This window comes from Physella acuta, unplaced genomic scaffold (assembly GCF_028476545.2).
Source record: "Physella acuta isolate Inbredline_101_S28 unplaced genomic scaffold, ASM2847654v3 ptg000363l, whole genome shotgun sequence".
NCBI lineage: Eukaryota > Metazoa > Mollusca > Gastropoda > Physidae > Physella > Physella acuta.
The window spans coordinates 197501-218880 of record NW_026731882.1 but is presented as its reverse complement, the minus strand read 5'-3'; the positions used below and the strand labels follow the sequence as shown (position 1 = coordinate 218880).

Below are 21380 nucleotides of genomic sequence, written 5' to 3'. Positions count from 1 at the left end.
TTATTTCTAAACTATTATTAGTAATTTACAACCTGACCTAGATCTTACCCTACACGAGGTCAGACGGAATGATGTACTCATCATTAGCTAGTGATGTGTCCAGTTTAATTAACGAACTGTCTGTCATGTCAGTTTGCCAGACGTCCACCCTGACACCGGCAGTGTCAGTGTAAATAACAGACTCGTACACGTGCTCAGTGGTGACGTCATCGCCGGCTGTCCGCGGGATTTTGGCCGACTCAGACCCTCCCACCATCTCAGTGAGGTTCTGTAGGAGACGTTTACCTGTGGTCAACAGATTCATTAATTAGTAAAGCGGTTATTATTTAATTAAATGATACATTAACTTAAAACCAAATAAAGTAATTTAAATGCAATTAATTACAAGACTAAAAAGTAATTGTGCATTTGAAGAATTATAACACCCATGATTTAATATAATTAACGATGACTTTTAATGAGAGCTCAAGGAAATAATTAGTATATTAAAATTATGGCTTTTGGCTTATGAACTCTTTCAGATTGTGTTGAGAGGCCTCATCCGGTAATATTGTTACTCATTTTAACTCATTTAACTGTAGCTATTCTGTTTTCCTTTCATAAATTGCTGAATCAACTTATTTGAACTTTGGGTAATAATTTAATAAGATTATATTTTTAAATTATTATTATGACTATATTTCTTATTGTAATCAAGAATCTAATTGACGTATGTTAAAATATAGTAAAATTCGAATAATTTGACCTTTACAAATGTAGAAAACCAACAGAGCCAATAACAACAGAACAAGCAGTGCGATAGACACAGAAAGGGCGACAACCAAAACAGTCGACTTCTCCTGGTCTGTGTCCGTGTATAGAGTTATCCCTGGAGAATTAATTAATACATTGCCAAAATTGTAGGTCAATTTAAGCGAAAACAGTTATTCCAAGGGATAGCTGAAGTTTAAAAAAAACAGCTAATTAATTGATACGGACTAAACCTTCTCCCCACTAGAGAATATATTATCAATGTATTTAATTTATTCATACATCTTTTCTTTGCTAAACGTCCGTTAATGTTTAAACATATTACAACATTTTATAGTGTTTAGCGTAATTACATTTAAATCAGCATCTTTCGATAAATGAGACTTTCAAGATCAGAAGTATTTAAAAATAAAAGTATATATTTTCATTACATAAACTCGCATGACTAGCAGCGTACTTCCAAGACGACCAAGGCAACTGTACATAGCTGTCACTCAGAATTATACAAGAACCACTACACATGTATTAAAAAATCCATTTGTTTCTTCATGTAGACTAAGGTAGACTAAACCCACCTGTTGTATTATTGACCACAGTCCTCCCGTCTATGGTAAAGCTAGAAATGGTTTCTGTTGACAAAAATTACTTTGTTATAAACATATTTATATTTCATAAATCTGAAAACTAAATTCTAATACCCATAATTCATTTTAAAAAAAAACTTATATGTATTCACAAAATTGTGTCAATCAAACCTGTGTCTGATACACCACCAGGTGTTGATGTTGTTTTAACAGTTGATGCTGTCGATGACAAGAACATCAGAAAAATGTTAGAGCTTTTAAATTGCAAAAATATTAATTTTTAAAAATATATTTTTTTAAATATTTTTAGATAGTTATAAATACTTATTTTGTAAATTAAAATATATGAATATGCATGAAATGAAAAAAAAAGTTTATATTATATAAGTTATATTAGCAATAATCGTCATAGAAAAAAATAATTAAAACATATAAAGAGCCTAATTAAATACAGATCTATGATTATAAAATTGTGTGTGTTTAAAAATCAATGACATGCGGCTAATTATTTACTTAATTAATTAAACAGACCTGAAAAATTGTGCGTGTTTAAAAAATCATTGACATGCGGCTAATTATTTACTTAATTAATTAATAGACCTGAAAAATTGTGCCCATCTACCAGTACTGTAAACCTCCTGCTGGATGCCAGACCACATATGGTATAGCTGTACGTCAGATAAGTTGTTGTATGCCGTGTGATGCCGTACGACACACACGTTGTGTTGGACGACACGGTCAGGTTGTCAGCTGACAGATGACCGACACACGGCTCAGGTGTGTCGTGGCAACACACCTCAACTGTCCGCACATGCCCAGGTAAGGTCACCGTGTCAGAGGTCACGTTTTGTTCCTTTAGTATTAGTGCTGCTCTCTGGCTAGGGTCAGAGGTCACTTTGTGTGGGGTTAGTGTTAATGAAGAAACATCTGGATTAGAGTAAAAAAAAAATAGTTAACACACTCTGGAAAAATCAATCAACATTAAATAAATTAATAAAGTTTACGTGATATAAATTAATTTAATATAATTTATTTACGCTGCAGTCCTATATATTTAGAGTTGCGCCATGAATATAAGAGCTTATATTGTTTATCTAATCGGCAGTAAAGATGTACTTTAGATTGTGTGACATACACCATTTTATTTACTGAAGTATGTATTACACACACGATTTTATGTGCTGAAGTATGTATGACACACACCATGTGATGTGCTGAAGTGTGTATTACACACACGATTTTATGTGCTGAGGTATGTATGACACACACCATGTGATGTGCTGAGGTATTATGACAAACACCTTTCACATGTTTGTTGGAGGTTAAAAAATCAATATTTAAAATTCAAAATACGCTTTTATCAAATTGTTAATTTAAGTATTTACTTACTTCACACCTGTCATTTAGTTGAATAAATAACTAAACGACAGGTGTGCACTAATTATACTTCATTTTTTTATAGCACGGCATAACTTATTTCAAATATAGATACCTATGATGGGAGGTAACCGTTGAATATTACTTCTTGTCTCTAGGTTAGTCTGGCTGTGGGTTATGTACCCTTGTATGTCCGCCTCACTCAGCGAAACTCGGGCTGTGAGGTTGATGACGATCTGCGTTGTGACGTCACAATAGCAGGTCAGGGGCTTGAAGCCTACACAGCCGTGAGCTAGGTCAACAGCGCACAGCTGGGTGGAGTGGGGTGGGGGTGTGTAGGGGGGGGGGGAGGGTAAAGACACTTATATACAATGTTGGAGTAGCATGTAATAAACCAAACTCGATCTTTCTAAACACAGCTTTTAAACGTGCGGCCTATTTTTTTCGTTTCTACAAATTTTAAGCATCTTTTTGTGTTTTACATTTCATTTTTTTACAGGATGAAACTTTGTTAGCCTACTAACCAGACACTATTTTTCTACAATTTCTTTGAGACAAGTTTTAATTTGTACTAGCCTACAACTTTGTCGATCCCCACAACCCTTGGTACATTTTGCTACGTTAAATTTTACAATTCCAAATTAAATAATCTCAATATGATGCATACAAATTTACTAATACAATAGTTTGTTTCCTATAGCATTACAAGATGGCAATAGACCGGCAAAAAGCACTTCGAAATTCACCAGCCTGCGACTTAAAACCTAATTCAATCTATAAAAACGGTAATCTATTTCTTTGCAACTATAACTGGTTTTAGCACTTTCAAAATGTACAGTTACACTGAAGTGTATTAAAAAATTTACAAAAAATTACTTTGTAATTATCTTGAAATATGTATGACACAAAAGTCAAAGTACCTTCGCGGAATCGTTAATTAACGAGCTAAGTTAATCAAAGGTTAATTGTTGTATACAGATCAAGTTATTCAAGTGTGTGAAATTCTCGAAAAACTCCACATCTTGAATATTATAAACTTAACAAGCTATGACAAGCGTGTAAGAATTGAACACAGGAAGTTAATTGTCTAATTAGTTCTCACGACAGTCACAGGTTGATTGGATACAATAATTAGCGTACACACACGTTATTTAACATTTACAACTTTTACAAAATAGAGCCGTCACTTCAACCAACTACCACCTACAACAGCAATAATAGATTAACAACCATGTTTAAACACAAAGATACCGTCTTCAGTATTTTATTTTTCTTACTCCTATACTAAAATGCCATACTCATTTATCTAACCTAAATTATTTTTTTTTTATTTTAATCTTAGGCCAGAGTGAGATTCAATACTCACATAACTAAACATATAGTTGAATGAATATTACGACAGATTACACATGCTATAGGTACATATATAAACTCGCTATCGTAGGATGACCTAAGAAAGACAACACATGCTATAGCTATATACCAAAACTCAATAGCCTTGAGTGATCATTAAGAAAGATCACACATGCTATATCTAGATATCTGAACTCAATAGCTTTGAATGACCATTTAAACATATCCCACAAGCTCAACTCACATATCTAAACTCGCTATCGTTGGATGATCTTAAGACAAACAACACACGAGTGACCATTAAGTCAGGTCACACAAGCTAAACTTACATATCTGAACTCTGTAGAGATCAACGTCCTAAACGTAATGACCACCACAGTCGACCACTCTCTTCTGTTTATGCTGACGTTCACTTTGAGAACCGCTTTGTCAATGCCGTGACGTAGACTGGATGAACATGACGTCATGCTGTCCTGCTGTCTATATGGCAATATGTGTATAACCTGCCCAAACAGACCTGGTTCAAAAAAATTATCATTACTTTCTTAGGGTGAAAATAATCTTTTCTCTCTCAGGGTAAAAAATTAAACTTTTCTCTCTCAGAGTAAAAAAACTAAACTTTTCTCTCTCTAGGTAAAAAAAAAATAATCATTACTCTCTCAGAGTAAAAAACTAATCATTACTCACTCAACCCAACGCTAAAATAATTAAGTACCTTTGAAAAATTAACGGCCCATGAAGTAGGTACAGTAGAGTTCACCTGTTTCACCAACACCGTGCAGACATACACTAAACTCACCGCTTCGTTGGATAGCGCCAGCATTTTCACTAATTACAGTTAAGGTATATATTCACATAAGTTAGAACAATGCAATGCAAGCCGTCTAGTAATGAAATAAATATGTACAACATTTAAATACTTACATAAAACACAACTATATGTTAATATGAAACGGAGCAGATTGCACATATCTTTGAAATTGTGTTTAAATATACATACAGCATAAATGTTATTTTGATAAAATGTAATTTCTGTAACTAAGCACAATAGTTAGAATGCCAGTATTTTTTAAAAAAATCGATCTGAATATTGTAAACTATAGAGTGCTAGAATATAGTGTCTCTATTGTAAATTTAAAATCTAGAATTCATTTAATGAAACAACTTGACACATGAGTTTAATTTCCTGCTTTGTTAAAGTACACACGCTTAAAACGAACAACATGTCTATGTAATCATAACGTATATAAATATTTTAATCAAATTAACATCCCTTCTATTTATATGGTTCATGTTTTTATTTTTACCCGGTCATAACGTCAAAGTAATTTAGTAAATGTTGGTGTTTATCTGTAACGTAACTCTAGTGATTTATTTTTATGTTGAAGCGTTCAAGAAATACAATTTAAAATTCAGTGAAATAACAATCATGAATGTTATGGGATGAAACTGAAAAGGTAAATTGTAAAGAATTAGTTCACACGCGCGGTATCATTACAAGTTTAACAAGAAAAAAAACAAAAAAAAAACACGGGTGCGTTGGAAAAACAACACAACAAAATAACATGAAATAGAATAAGGTTAGGGAAAGGGAAATAACCAAAATAAACTGGAGGGCAAAATAAATAAATAAAAATTAGTGACGAGAAGGTAGGACAATACTGTATTGACTTATTTCACCAATCTGTAGGTCTATAATATTAATTATTGAATTAGTTAAAGAAAACAACCAATAGGCCTATATTAGTGGATATTATATATCTAATTATAGAATAAATAAATTTACATGAGACTGTTGGTCTAGTCGGTAGCGCACTCGGCTGCTAATCCGATAGTCACGAGTTCGAAGCCTAGTCACTAGAACCTTCCTATCACTCAGTTCATCTGGGTATGTAACAAATGTACGAGAAAATTAAAGATCTGATCACACCTTCCCTTCCTTTGGTCCAGACACATCTAAAAAAATTCCCATCAAATAGTGTATACTTTTTTCCTTACTTTTTTCACATTTGTAACTATCCTTTTTTAATTCTTGGAAAATGTGCGGTTTAGTATGTATTAGTGTACAAAAAGGTGTTTAGTTGTCTGAGTGAGTGAGATGTGTGTATACGTTTGTGTGTATGAGTGTGCTCACACCACACACATTTCTCCATACAACGAACTATAACACGATCACACGAGTACAGTACAAGGCACGCCTGATTACACTTACACAGTATTTTACACCTCACAAACACGCTTTTGTTTGAGATATTAGCACTCGCTACACCTTTAACATTACAAGCAATCACACGGGTAATTTCGTATTATTTTTGGAAATCTTTGTTCGCAAAAACTCTTTGATCTTTCCTTTATACAGCTATTTCATTCTTCGTGTTGCGGGTCAATGGTAGGGTAGATTAGAATAAGTTAGAATAATCTAGAACGTAGGGGAGAGACATGTGTGAGTTGAGTTAACCCCGTGTGTAGTTAACACTGTGTTTATATATTGTTATCTCAGCTCAAATGCGGGTATAAAAGCAGGAGTAAATGATTGTGTGGGGTGGTTGGTTGGTAGCGTCTAGGGTCGGGGGTTGGTTAGTAGCGGCTAGGGTCGAGGGTTGGTTGGTAGCGGCTAGGGTCGAGGGCTTGTTGGTAGCGGCTAGGGGCTTGTTGGTAGCGGCTAGGGTCGAGGGTTGGTTGGTAGCGGCTAGGGTCGAGGGCTTGTTGGTAGCGGCTAGGGGCTTGTTGGTAGCGGCTAGGGTCGAGGGCTTGTTGGTAGCGGCTAGGGCTTGTTGGTAGAAGCTAGGGGCTTGTTGGTAGTGGCTAGGGTGGAGGGCTTGTTGGTAGCGGCTAGGGTGGAGGGCTTGTTGGTAGCGGCTAGGGTGGAGGGCTTGTTGGTAGCGGTTAGGGGCTTGTTGGTAGCGGCTAGGGTGGAGGGCTTGTTGGTAGTGTCGAGGGCTTGTTGGTAGCGGTTAGGGGCTTGTTGGTAGCGGCTAGGGGCTTGTTGGTAGCGGCTAGGGTCGAGGGCTTGTTGGTAGCGGCTAGGGTGGAGGGCTTGTTGGTAGTGTCGAGGGCTTGTTGGTAGCGGTTAGGGGCTTGTTGGTAGCGGCTAGGGTCGAGGGCTTGTTGGTAGCGGCTAGGGTCGAGGGCTTGTTGGTAGTAGCTAGGGTCGAGGGCTTGGTTGGTAGCGGCTAGGGTCGAGGGCTTGTTGGTAGCGGCTAGGGTCGAGGGCTTGTTGGTAGCGGCTAGGGTCGAGGGTTTGTTGGTAGCGGCTAGGGTCGAGGGCTTGTTGGTAGTGTCGAGGGCTTGTTGGTAGCGGCTAGGGCTTGTTGGTAGCGGCTAGGGTCGAGGGCTTGTTGGTAGCGGCTAGGGTCGAGGGCTTGTTGGTAGCGGCTAGGGTCGAGGGCTTGTTGGTAGCGGCTAGGGTTTGTTGGTAGCGGCTAGGGTCGAGGGCTTGTGGTGTAATGATGAAAAGACAAGCTAAATAAAGGTTTGAACAGTACCTTGAAACGTGTTTGGAGTTGAACGAAAGGTTGGTCGTAACAACTGGTCGCAAGTATTAAACAATTATTAGAAGAAGATACGGGCTCGAGCGGCAATAGACCGTAACATCTAGTATACTAAAATGTTAGTATTATTACGAAAAGAAATTGTTTTTAATGTGCTAGGTACAAAACTATTACCATTATTAGACAATTTAAATAGGGGCGATAAGTTTTGGAAAAGGTTTGAAGGTTTGCCTATCTTAATACTACAGATCAAGCAATATTATGTGTAAGTAACTATAGGACAATCACTGCCGTATCATACCTTTAAAAACATTATTCTGTCAATGTGTAAATATTTTTTGGTCGGGTTTTTAGACCTATAAATAGCCTGGTGGGGGGGGGGGGGGTTATAACCCCAAACTCCCCTTTAATGCCTACGCCACTGTGACTTGCCTACACGTAACCTCCATTCGCGGAACATCTTCCTACTACCGAAATACAGCGTCCATATTGTGATCCTGATATAACACATATTTCATATGTCCTACTCGCAACAAATGCTATGGTTCTAATATGTGCGCTCTCTGAGCCAACTACGTTACAAATAATCCTCTCATATGAAATTTGTATTGCAAGCGCATATGAACTGCTATCTATCAACACAATGTAACTATCATTCCAAAATCAATACTTTAAGCTGTTCATCCAATACAGCATTATTTGTTATATTAATTGAAGCATCACTCTTGTACATAATTAAAAGCTGCTACGCAATCAGACATATGTTGCCCAGGGCATTGCCGTGTCTTATGAGCGTCAGCAAAGAAGATTTAATTGCATAGTCTAGACATCTGTATGTTGAGGCTTGCATAATGAGCTAATATATATATATATATATATATATATATATATATATATATATATATATATATATATATATATATATATGTATATATATGTATATATATATATGTATATATATATATGTATATATATATATATATGTATATATATATATATATATATATATATATATATATATATATATATATATATATATATATATATATATATATATATATATATATATATATATATAATTTTCATAAATCATTGGATTGCAGCCTCAACTGATATAAAAATGGAAATAAAGCTGTGCCTCTTACTTCTCTTGGCATTAACTGAACTCTCCCTTGGGTAAATATTATTTTACTTTCCATTGATTAGCAAATTGTAATAGTAAAAAGGCATCAAATGTTACTCCAACACTGTTCCAAGGAGCGGAGTGGCAAAGCGGTAGAGCTGTAGACTTTTTGAAAAGGTTTTGAAAATGTAATATATATGTAATGGTTTAGTATTAAAATATATTTTAAGATAATGAAATATTTTCTCCTTTTTAGTGCATTATTACATGAAATCTTGTAATTAAAACGTTTTTATTTATTGTTTCAGTACTTTAAAATGTTTAAGGGGGGGGGGGGGGGGGGGGTTAGGCTCCAGATAAAACGAAAAAAATTGTAATTAAATAATGAGCCTTTTTTATTTATTTGTTTATATATTAGTTGAGGCACTGAAGGGAAAATATTTGCATGCGTCAAGGACTCTTCTGAAAATATGGTTTCTATGGTAATGGTGGCCATTTTGTAAATAATAACCTGCTATGGAGTTCTAAAATTTCATTAACGAGTAGTTTATTATTTTAAGTGGATAAAACATAGCTTTGACATTGCATTTTACAATGATTATTCATGGTGTCACGACTAAATGGTTTTACCCGATGCGGACTGCACTTTTTACATGTGTCGCAATATAATTTTACGTTACTGGGTAGTACATTAATGATTCAGTACTGTTTAAATACACAATATAGACGCTTACAATTTCTTCCCTGCCCATATTTGACTCCGTTGTAGTCTAGTAGGTGACTAACGGGCCCAATGATAATCTTTGCATAGGGGCCCGAAAATCAAAGCTACGCCACTGCTCTGAAGCTTGTTATATTATGTTATTGAGGACTGGGAGGTGAGGTGTAAGCTAATTTTTATGATGACGTTGTAGTGTACCCGTTTCCGATTTAAGCAATGCTACTACGTATACCATTTCGAAGTTATCTAGATATATAATTCTCTTCTTGGAGACGTTAAAAAACAAGCTGTAAGCGCGCTCCCTACCACCCTCACCCCCACATGGTCTGGTGAGCTGTGGTTCACGCTGAATGTTTACAATCGTAGACCTGGGTTTAGTGACGGCTATTAGGGGCAGATAATTTAGTTCGAAACGATTTTAAACTTAGGGGAGGTAACTAATAGGAGTTAGCTTTCACGGGGGGGGGGGGGAGGGGGGCATGGGTTGGAGAAAGGAGGTGGGAGAGGGGGGGTATCGTCTTTAACGAGCTACTGATAGTGTTTTAAAGCAAATATTTTCAGTGGCAGCATTGGTACTGTCGAATTCACAAATTATGAATTACTGAAAAGTAGAAAAAACAACAACTAATCATCGCGTAGTTTGAAACGATTTTTAACTTAGGGGAGGTAACTAAGAGGAGGCTGCTTTCACGGGAGGGGGGGGGGGGCGCTAGGGGTTGGGGGAAAGGAGGGTTTTAGTGTTTTAAAGCAAATATTTTCAGTGGCAGCATAAAACAACTAAATAGCGGCGTATGATTTGCCGCAAGTCGGTCCGTACTTTATATTGGATGAAGTAGATGGAGCAGAACCAAGTCGATTACGTCTAGTTTAATCGTCACAATTTTTCAGGTGTGGCTCCCCTCGCTCACCACCTCCAACAAAGATCTCTTGTCAAACTCCCAATGATTGTCCACCGGGTTTAACTCTCTGCCAGTTTGTATATTCAAAAATCTTTTCTGAACATTTGCATATTTAAAAGAGCAAATGAATGAGAGAAAGAACGAATGAACGAACGAACGAACAAAGGAATGAAGGAACGAACGAACGAACGAGCGAGCGAAAAAACGGAAGAGCGAACGAACGAACGAACGAGCGAAAGAACGAAAGAAAGAACGAACGAACGAAGGAACGAACGAACGAACGAACGAACGAACGAACTAACGAACGAACGAACGATCGAACGAACGAACGAACGAAATGCCAACGAACGAACGAACGAACGAATTAATTTAAATATGTTCTCATACATTTTTTTCAGACGGAGATCGAAAAGTCAGGATAGCAAGAAATGTTACAGTGCTTCGGATAGTTCAAGACCTCTTAAATAAAAAAAATTAAAATAGTTTGAAGTTTTAAAGTTTTATTTTTAATATTGATCTGTTATTCAGATAGTGTTTATATGTATGTATTCTAAATATTGCTCGATTTATGTCTTTCTTTCTGTCTGTAGATCTCAGAAGAACTATACATGGAGACCACAAGTAACAAAACGGTTAACAGATTAAAAAAAATAATATTGTGACGTCACATAAAACGAATAGGAAGTCATCAAAAAAAATAAACAAAAAAAACGAAAAATAATAATATAAAATTTTAACGTCGTAAAAGTAAAAAACATTAATTTTATACCCTTAAATTCCCCAAGATTTAGTGTTTAGTGCCTCAAATACAAATACTTTATCAATAGTTTTAATCCTAATAAGAGGTTAATTTTTTCAAGGTGGCCGCCGTTGTCTTAGTTACCAAGATTTTCTCACCATTTAAAAAATAAACGAGGAGTGATCTCCCCTACACTTTCTCGAATATTCTTATATAACACTACGGGGGATGGCACCTCGTAATATAGACATGATTTTTAATCCATTTTTAATTACTTAAACTTTTTATAATAAAATAGAATCTCGTAGAAAAAGAATTGCGCAACAAGTGAACACCAAAAAAATCTGTGTATAATAGTGCGGAATATTATTTGTACTTTATAAATTCACATGCTTTTTTTTAGATATGAGAAATAGCGTAAATTATTACTTCCTTTCAACGGAAATTACTCAAATTTTGAAAAAAGGCAGAAAATTAGATCTTTTACTTATATGTGAAATTTTATTTATCTATCTTAAACAGTACTCAAGTTATAGACTTTTGAAAAATTGAAAGTAGAGAAGTTCCACTTCCGGTTACCGGAAATCACTGAAAAGTTTAAAGAACTACAAATTTTGATATAATACTTAATTATGAAATATCATCAACCTATTTGCAACGGTACTCAAGTTATCGTGTTCACAGACACACACACACACACACACACACACACACATACACACATACACACATAGACATGGACAAGATTGCAAAATTATATTTTTCCGACTCAGGGAGTTGTAAAACGTCGAGATTTGCAAAAATCTCGATTTTCTTTTTTGCACGATTACAATATTTTTTCTATACTCAATTACGAGAAAGTAAAAAGGAAACACATACCCGTATGTAGGCCTACATTACAAAAACTATAGAGAAAGAATTTTTTTTCTAACAAGTGTTAAAAACGTTTTTTTTTTTGTTTTTTTTTTTACCGAAGCCTACCCTCTCTAAAAATATAATGGCAAAATTTTCACAATAACAATGATGTCATTGATTATAATGACACTATCATTACGCGATTCTTTCAGGAATCTGTTTGGGGAGCTCCCCCCCCCCCCCCTAAAGAAAGTCTACCCCCCCCCCCCCCCCCCACGGCCCGAACGAACTTGACCTTATTTACGAAATATATGCTTTATTATGATATACGAATAAATTTAGTATAAATGTGCATAACTAGGTAAAGGTATAAGTCAGATGGCGTGTTGTTATCATTGATTTTTAAGTGTATATAGTTACACACAAAAGTACCGGAAAAGTAAAATATATCGGAAGCGTTAGTGTTAGGTTAACGGTTAAAGTAAATAATATTAGAAGTTATATTTCAGATTAAGTATCCGGTTCAGGTTCAAATATCATACAGTTTTCAGTTATACTTCGTACCTTTTAAGTTTCCGATTTTACTAAAATTTCATGTTGCGTTTAAATTTCCGTTTAAATCAAATTTCCGTCTCCCAATAAAGTTCCGTATTAAGTAAAATTTTGTTAAGGTATGAATTTAAGTTTGTCCAGTATATCATTTTTTCAGGTTAGTTTCCAGCTATTTTTTCCAGTTAAATGTTCGGATTAAGATGAAATGCATGTTCTGAATAAACTTCCATTTCGGTAGAACTTCATACCCCTTAAGGTTCTGAATAGCCCGATGCGTCTACATTTACTGATCCGGTAAATGTGACAATTTTTAATAAAATTTCGTATCCGCTTAAATTCCACCCGTTTCTGTCCAAATTTCCGTATCCTGCTAAATTTCCGGATCTGGTTAAAATGCCGATTTTGGATAACAAATCAGATTTTTTTTTCAGGTTAAATTTGAGGTAGAGGTTGGGATTTTGGGGGCTATTTCTCTAGTACACTGGATCCCAAACTGACTGGACTTTCAGGGTCGCCAACTTGTAGACTTATTTAAACAAAAATATCCAAAATATTTTTTTTTAAGTTTGTAATGGTGTTGTCACTGGTTGGTGACCTACTTACCAGCCCTATTAACAGGCATAAGTTCGTGCTCGCAGATGCTTGTCTCCATAAAATATATTCGTTCAAATGAAAACAAATGAAGCGTGTGGATTTTGTGGTGAACATAAACAAACACAAAAAGTGAAGATATAATGAAAAAAACATTTTTTTTTTAAACTTAAGGTTTAAAATGGGAAAAATCTCTGAGGGGTTTGTACGCACGATGCACAGTCTTTGCTTGGGTCAAAATCATGATTTGAAAAAAAAGTAGAAAATCTAGTTCCACAATTAAGGGGAATCCACTACATGATTTACAGGTTTGCCTATGCAACAGACTTTTCACTCCTCAAATAGAAACAGTTCTCGAAATATGGCAATGTTTTTTATATAAAAAAATGAACTGATCTAGAACTTAGCTTTAAGAAGAAGAATTCTTCGTTATTTTCAGGATATTATTATTTAATCTATGCATCATAATTCAATACTTACACAGTCAAACATATTTTACACTTCATCCTCCGCCAACGATATGTGATCAATACACATAATTTTGTTAGAGATATTCCTGCTCACTGGACCTTTAACATTGCAATAAACAACACAGGTAGTTGCACATTATTTTAGAAATCTTTGTTCGCAAAAACTCTTTGATTTTTTCATGGCAAGCACGTATTAGCTAATTGAAGCTACAGAAAAGAATGAACAAACGAACACACAATTTAACGAACGCACATATGTGTATGTAAACATGTTTGTCTAGCTATATATATATATATATATATATATATATATATATATATATATCTTAATAAGTTTATACTTTTAAATAGCCACCCCTGATACAATGGGGAGTTTTCAGGTTCTGATAGAACCATAACACGACATCGCTGGAAATTAAGCAGTTAAACAAATCAACATTTTTATTAGTATTTCTAGCTGCATGATCACATAATATAACAAAAACAAGCTTTCAACGATACAATTTAAAAAATCATTCAATTCACCGAACTTACTGTACTTTATATAATAACTCATAGAGTGAATACCAACAGACTTGGCATTTGTAAAATAATACTTATCACATATGGGTGCAAATCATTATAATAATTAAAACATTGCAAAATATTAAATCATTAAAAAAATATACGTTAACAATTGCCAATACAGTAAATTTAAATATTTTGCCCATTTGTCGATGTTCGGAATTTAATATTGTGCCATAATTACACGGGTCCTTTTATGTTAGCATGTACCGAAGGATGTATACCGTTGACATATATCGCCGCGTGATTCTGTGGTTGTGGTTTAGTTTGAACATCACATATCTCCTCATATGTGTGATCAGTCTCCGTGGTTCTCCTCTTCGCTGAAGTATAAAATACGTCATCTGAATACAATAAATGACAGATTCTTGTGACATTTATACGTTATGTTAGATTCTAAATTAATTTTTTTTAATTATAATAATATTATATGAAAATCCATTAAAGTAAACTACAGAGCTAAATAATTGTTCAGGAATGTGTATCATTTAACAAACTCTTTAAACGATTGGTTTAAACCAAATTGTAAGAAAGGAAGGGAGAGTATGTGATTTTAATGTAGGAGAGAGTAACTCATGGTGTCATATGACGTAGTTTCCACCCTCGTCTCGTAGAAACCAAATAATGTATGTTATTTTTTTAAACCACAGTCTTAGATCTGCCCTTTCGTCTCTAGCAACATGAGTATTACGTAAGCTTTAGGGGAAACAATCAGCGAATAAAGTATGAACCATTCTTCTTCTTCGTTCTTAATTTTAGTGTTGGCAGGGATCCAACACAATTAAGGATACTTGTCAACTGGTTATGCGCCAATGAGGCCATTGACACCGATTTCAGCCTGCTCTTATTTTTGGATTTGCTTCCATGGCCTTTGTCCAACCAAGAACAAACTACAAGGCAGCAGTTGTTAGATTTTGGAGTTGTCTCTCCTAGACGAACGGCTACCTCCAGCTAACGAGCCTCATCTGCCAGAGACCATTCTTCTGAGGTACCTAAAAATCTCACATGGACCAAATGATAGGTTTTTTATTCTAAAATTATTTGCAGATTTTAAAAGTACCAGCTGGTGAACATTGTGACGAGTACTATGCGGGCTAGTAAAAACACTAAGTAAACACAAATGTAAATCTCGTTTTGAAAATGAATGTTATCATTGCGCTAAGCCTATAATGAAGGATATGTATAGCAGTAAATCATTTACTATCAATCAACTGTATCATTATCGTAAAATGTTTTGAAGGGGATACTGTATAGTGAGTAGTGAAATCTAAAAATACCTACCTTTGGTGAAGCAGAGAATAAAAATGATAAAAACAGCAATGCTGACAATTAAAGTTATGATAACAACTAGAGCGATATTTATTTCTGTCGAATCTGAAGAGTCACCTCTCCCTTCCTCTGTAAATATAAATATATACACACATATATGTACATATATATATATATATATATATATATATATATATATATATATATATATAAAGAAACAATGTTAATGAATTGCAGATACACATAATGTTTTGGTACTAGTTATAAGTACCAGATCATAAGGATTTAGATTACATTTATTAATTTAAAAGATACTATACATTCAAATTAAAAAGCCCAGAAAATAGAAATTTAATAGTTAAATATTTATATTATTATTTTTTATTAGCATCAAAAAGCCTACCTGTTATTTGAAAAGGGTATTTTTTCTTGACATTGGCGTCTATGATTTGAAGTGATAACTTTGTGGAGTTCTGATCTGAAAATAAATAAAAAGCTAATAAAAAAAACAATCGATCATTTGATCATGAGAACATACTTGTTTAAATAAAAAGCTCAAATTTTACAATTAAACAGATCAATAAAATACAATGTACCTTTGTATGATTCTGTAACATTCCCCTCATGAGTTGCTAAAGCCTCTGTTGAAGTGTGATGCACTTGTTTCAAAGGTCGGTCAGTTTTACCTTAATGAGAAATTAATGTATTGATAATGTAGTAATGATGGATACAAAAGTCGATTTTGTAAATTTTAATGTACATTTTTTAGTGATGTACCCCGGCGCACAAGATTATATGTCCTTGATAAACGAACAGTCCGGTGTACGAACCTTTTGACTGTTCGGTTTTCGTTTCAGAAAAGGAACGAAGTTCCAAAGTACGAACTAGAAGAATTTTTTTTGCTTGACAAATTAAACAGAGAGTGATATTTCAACGCCAAGGGTAGACACACAATAGGATCGACCCGCGGCGTAGCATACCCAACGGGTGAAGACTTCCTGAAAGACACGGTTGGGTGGGTACACACATGAGCATATCTGGAGAGCGAGAGGGGGTAGGGTTGGGTGGGGGAGGGTGGGCCGCGGGCGGACGGTGCCCCGTATGGTTGGGCGACGTAGAGAATTATATATATAGATAGATATTAGGGACCCGAACTCTGTTTATTACAATTCAATGTACACGTCACGTATTAATTTGATTAGTAATAGTTTTGATCAACTGGGCTAGTGAGTTGTGGTTAGTCCTATGTTGTTTTATTTTTCCCGCTGTCGAATATGGGATCAACAGGAGTGTAAAAGTTGCTGATGAGGATTTTGGGTAGAAAGAATTATAATAATAGTGGAGGTGAGAGTCTTATAGTAGAATTGGAGGTGAAATTTTTCTGAAACTGGGATTAGAATAAAATGCTGAAAACGTAGCACAGTTTGGTGTTGGAGTTAAATCAACCATAACAACACACACTTGATCACGCTTGTTTAACATTCTGGTAACACATTGCATTTTGTAAAGTGGCAAACTAGTACACGGATATCATGCGGTAAAGTTTTATTCCTCCGTTATTAAAATATTGTTTTGTTATTAATCACATTATAATGTTCAACAGAATACAGACGCATTTAGAAAATACATTATACCAGTACTTCAAAAACCTACCAAAATGGTGCTTCAATCTGTTACTGTAGTGTTTTGTCAGCGATAGATTTGTGACAGTGCCGTATATTTCTCCACTACTCTCATAGTCTGAAGCCGATATGTTTAACACGACCTTGTAAAATCCTGACTCATCAATACTCTCACAGTAGCATCTGTTTCTTCTCAGACCTCCATTGCATGGTTGAAGATCTACGATACAAATCTGTAACAAAATACTTCTTTCAACAATAGCGAAAGTATACAACAACAAAAACGATAATAATTATTTAAGATCGGGGCGACGATATAATTAAAATACAGACATTTAAGCTATGTCTACTACTAACTTTGATTAATGTTCTTTTCTTTGTTCGCTAACTGCTCAAGTATGGGACGGGGTGGACTAGCGTTAGAGCCCTAGACTGCTAACTGCTCAAGTATGGGACGGCGTGGACTCTTCTTTCTTCTTCTTCGTTCTTAATTTTTGAATATGGTGGAGGATTCAGACAACAAGTCCAACTTCGTGGACAAACCGGACTGTGGTTTCCAGTTTGTCAGGTGTCCCATATAATTTTTCCCTGAGTGGGGTGGGCTGGGGCCAGTGTCTGCCTCTTGCCTGGCCATACAGAGTACAATCCTGGAGTACGTGCTCCGTGTTTTCCGGGGCCTTGCCACAAGGGCACATTTCGCTACACCCAACCTTCAGTTTTTTGTGCATGTGTTGATTTAGTCTGTTGTGGCCTGTTCTAAGTCGAAAGATTATGTATTGTTGTTTTCGTGTTAAATTGTAATAGCCGTCGTCTTTAATGTAGTGAGGGTGTGTGACAGACCACATTTGCGTTTGTTTGTTTTTAATTATTCTTTTTATTTCTTTTGGGTGTAGCGAAATTTCCGGTTGTGGTTTCTTTCCCCCAATTTTTGTCAGCTGGTCTGCGATCTCGTTACCCTGGATCTGGCAGTGGCCCGGGATCCACTGCAGCACAATTCTGCTGCAGGTATTTTTAGCCTCTCTAGTGCTGTCATAAGTGTTTGAATATAGGACTCCGGATTTTGTAGGGATTGCAGGACTGATTTGGCATCTGTAAGAAATACAATCTGACTATTCGGTGATTCAGGGTGTTCTGACAGGAGGTTTGCTGCGTGTTCTAAAGCTTCTTTTTCTGCCCTAAAATTGTCGGATAGGCTGCCTGTGGCTATTGCCTTTTCCAGGCTTTCTCCGCTTGGCCATTCAATAAGGATGCCAGCCCCGCCGTTTTTTGTGGCATCTTCAGCTGAGCCATATGTGAAAACTCTAATCCAGGTATTGCTGGGGTACTGATCCTTAATGTGTTTATTTGTTATTTTCTTAAGTTCTTCTAGATCATAGTCAGATTTTTTTTCCTATGGTGTCTATTGAGTCAATAATGGTTAAGGGACAGTGGGAGATCCAAGGCGGGGAGAGGTTTTGAGTTTTTATTGCTTCAGGAATGATATTTTCGATTTCATATTTCTTTTTCAGATTCTTTGCTTCTTTGATGAAACTTGTTCTTTGTAGTCTGGTTGATGGACTGGGTTTCTGGAGTTTTTGTTTTAGGTGGCGTGGACTAGCGTTAGAGCCCTAGATTGCTAACTGCTCAAGTATGGGACGGGGTGGACTAGCGTTAGAGCCCTAGATTGCTAACCAGAAAGTGTCGAGTTTGGATCCCCGTGTGTAGAACGTCCGTGAGTCCACCCAGCTCAAACGGGTACCTGACTTACGTTAGGGAAACAAAGTCGGCTGGGGTTTTATCTGACATACTATCTCCTCGAATGCTAAGGTCATTGAAACAGATTAACTCTACTTCATCTGCCTCATGTATTTTGGGCATGAACGGGAAAAGTTGATAATAATCTAAGTAGATGATAAGCAGTTTATTTAAAAACATGTAACAAATATTTATACTTCCAAGCTCAAAATGCACTTTAAATGTTTGTGATTTTTTTTAGGTAAAAAATTTGTTTTTTTAAAATTGAACGCGCTGTTATTCATTAGTCACCTAACCACTTCGCAATCTATGAGTCAAGAAAGTCACTTTTTTGTGCTCGTCACCCTTTTGAAAGTCATAAAAGAGAACCTCTAATGAATGATATTCATAGTAAAATTATTACAAAATTAAAGCTCCTGAATTAAAGAAAACGCATAAACTTGAAACTGATTTTACGATAAAAATACTAAGTTATACTAAGTGCTAAGTACAAACATAACGTACAAGTATTTTATAAAATTAAATAGAAAACAAACCCTTTTCGAAACAGTCGCATTAGTGTAAGTAAAGTAAATATTCTTTGCAAACTCATGTTGTGCGCTTTCGAAATGAACAAAAGCTTCAAACAACAACTTGTTAGCATTGCTAAGGTATGCTATTGTGACATTGTTGGCTGAATCTTCATAATCACGTATGTAGAATTGTAAGGCATGTATATCTAGAACAATGAAAAAATAAGTATATAAATAGGCCTGTATATGAATATACATACATATTTATTTGTTTATTTTTATTTTTATTAACATAAATATAAATAAATAAATAAATAAATAAATAAATAAATAAATAAATAAATATATATATATATATATATATATATATATATATATATATATATATATATATATATATATATATATATATTATAGGGTGGTAGTGTGTTGCGTGTGAGTTTATATTTTCTTATAACCGTGTTAAAACTAGTTTCACATATAAAGGTAGAAATATTTTACTTACGTATAATAAGACAGACCATTATAGCCGATGATTGTAGAACGAAGCCCATATCTGTTTAAAATGTTGACACCTGACATTACTGACAACATACGACCGTCTCATGCTGCCCATGTATAACATGTATGACAGCTCGTACACACGTTTTCCTGGTAAAGCGTTGAACCATGACCTTCTTTATATTTACACCTCAGACTTCCGCATTGCTCTCTATTGAAAAAAAAAAGTGCATCGACAAAGATTTACGAGAAAGCTGTAGGGGTACAGTAGTTAATGCTTATATGCATTATGTATAAATAAGGTTTATGTTATTTTCTCAGAAGTTTATTATGTACATTACAGTAGTACACATTTTTAGACTGTTGCGATTAAAATTGTTTTGTATTCATTCACTTAGTACCAATATATTGATTCCGCTCTAGTTGTGTTTTAATTATTAAGTCTACCAAAAAGCTGACATGTCTATTTAAAAAACATCAGATTACTACTAACAACTTTAACAGGTAATTAACCAATCTAGGCTAATTCAAGACACATACGAGGTACAAATAACGCAATTCATATTAGAATGCTGCTAAGTTCGCTCTCTTACCATATTTGGAAAATTACTAAACACAGATAATACAGATAAATAATACGTATTTTTTTTTAAAACGCTAAAAAATCTAATATGTTTAATTTAATTTGACGTAAACCAACACGTTTATTACAAGCTTTTATTTAACTCACTTCCTCTGTCGTCAGTCTGTCGACAGTCTGTCTAGACGGAAACGCAGGAGTGAAAATTCGGACAGTTCTACTTGACCGACACGATTCACAGTTGGCACGTGGGTCAAGACATGAAGACAATGCAATCTGAAACTAAATTTGACTTAATTGGATGCCTAATTGATTTTTTATGAATTAATTAAAATTTGGACCGAATTAGTAGGCATGTCTAGCCAACCACACCACACGCGTCATCAATAGCTGCGCCATCACGACCACGTAATGGCTGCGTTCAAAAACCATTGCGCGCCTACTGAACGTGATGTTCAGTAGGCGCGCAATGGTTTTTAGTCATGTAACTCTATTGTAGATAAAACATGTAAAGTACTGAAAAAAAATTCATAAAAAACGTTTTAAAAACAAGCTTTTATGTAATGATGCACTAAAAAGTAGAAAATAAATTATAGACTACTATTTAAATAACTATAAAGAAAAGCGTGGGTGTCTTCCTTAACATTAGTAAAGGTATCCAATAGATACTAAAGTGACCCACGCTTTTCTTTATAGTTATTTAAATAGTAGTCTATAATTTATTTTCTACTTTTTAGTGCATCATTACATAAAAGCTTGTTTTTAAAACGTTTTTTATGAATTTTTTTATTTGTATTTGTTATTTCATAACCTAGTTTTAGTTTAAATTACTTCTTAATTACTCTTTTTTTTTAAAAATAAGTAAAGTTAATTCACATAGTAAAATGCATAGTAAAATACATTTTTCTCAAAAAGTATTCTTGTATAATTTTTATTTTTACATTTAAAAAACGTCTTTTCTTTTTTTTTAAAGATATAACAATCACTAGACCAACAAACTTTTTCGAGAAGGATGTTCTCTTGGGTTTATTTTCTAGAATTCCCTAAATGTGATACGGATATGATCAGCACATAACACCATGTTTAAATTTAG

General features: G+C 34.9%; 2 protein-coding genes and 1 long non-coding RNA gene across 4 annotated transcripts; 1 reads left to right on the top strand and 2 right to left on the bottom strand.

Annotated features, from left to right (window-relative positions):
- Positions 1–42: 42 nt before the first annotated feature.
- Positions 43–2737, bottom strand: LOC131941472 (uncharacterized). The gene is made up of 6 exons (XM_059300749.1): positions 2731–2737; positions 1935–2261; positions 1506–1553; positions 1326–1379; positions 746–868; positions 43–285 (listed from the first exon to the last, which is right to left on the bottom strand). Exons 1-6 carry the CDS (start codon positions 2735–2737, stop codon positions 50–52), a joined length of 795 nt encoding a protein of 264 aa, XP_059156732.1. The 3' UTR covers positions 43–49.
- A 5917-nt stretch (positions 2738–8654) lies between these two features.
- LOC131941492 (uncharacterized) lies at positions 8655–10756 on the top strand. Its single transcript, XR_009386649.1, has 3 exons — positions 8655–8731; positions 10288–10371; positions 10697–10756. It is a non-coding gene; the product is annotated as an uncharacterized LOC131941492 (long non-coding RNA).
- A 3156-nt stretch (positions 10757–13912) lies between these two features.
- LOC131941514 (uncharacterized) lies at positions 13913–19865 on the bottom strand. Of its 2 annotated transcripts, none has more exons than XM_059300785.1 (7): positions 19712–19865; positions 19231–19412; positions 16992–17193; positions 15935–16024; positions 15742–15816; positions 15351–15467; positions 13913–14413 (listed from the first exon to the last, which is right to left on the bottom strand). In XM_059300785.1, exons 1-7 carry the CDS (start codon positions 19758–19760, stop codon positions 14250–14252), a joined length of 879 nt encoding a protein of 292 aa, XP_059156768.1. In that variant the 5' UTR covers positions 19761–19865; the 3' UTR covers positions 13913–14249. The 2 variants fall into 2 exon arrangements, with proteins under 2 accessions (XP_059156768.1, XP_059156769.1); XM_059300786.1 differs by having other exon boundaries at positions 13913–14392.
- Between the last annotated feature and the right edge of the window lie 1515 nt (positions 19866–21380).

Excerpts from the sequence above, each read along its gene's own strand:
- LOC131941472 (XM_059300749.1), bottom strand. Across the intron at positions 869-1,325 it reads TGTGGTCAATAATACAACAG|GGATAACTCTATACACGGAC; the intron begins GTGGGTTTAGTC and ends TTAATTCTCCAG. Across the intron at positions 286-745 it reads GGTTTTCTACATTTGTAAAG|GTAAACGTCTCCTACAGAAC; the intron begins GTCAAATTATTC and ends TGTTGACCACAG.
- LOC131941514 (XM_059300785.1), bottom strand. The coding sequence starts at position 19,760 with ATGGGCTTCGTTCTACAATCATCGGCTATAATGGTCTGTCTTATTATA. Across the intron at positions 17,194-19,230 it reads ATGCGACTGTTTCGAAAAGG|ATTTGTATCGTAGATCTTCA; the intron begins GTTTGTTTTCTA and ends ATTTTGTTACAG. Across the intron at positions 14,414-15,350 it reads TATTCTCTGCTTCACCAAAG|ATGACGTATTTTATACTTCA; the intron begins GTAGGTATTTTT and ends TATTGTATTCAG.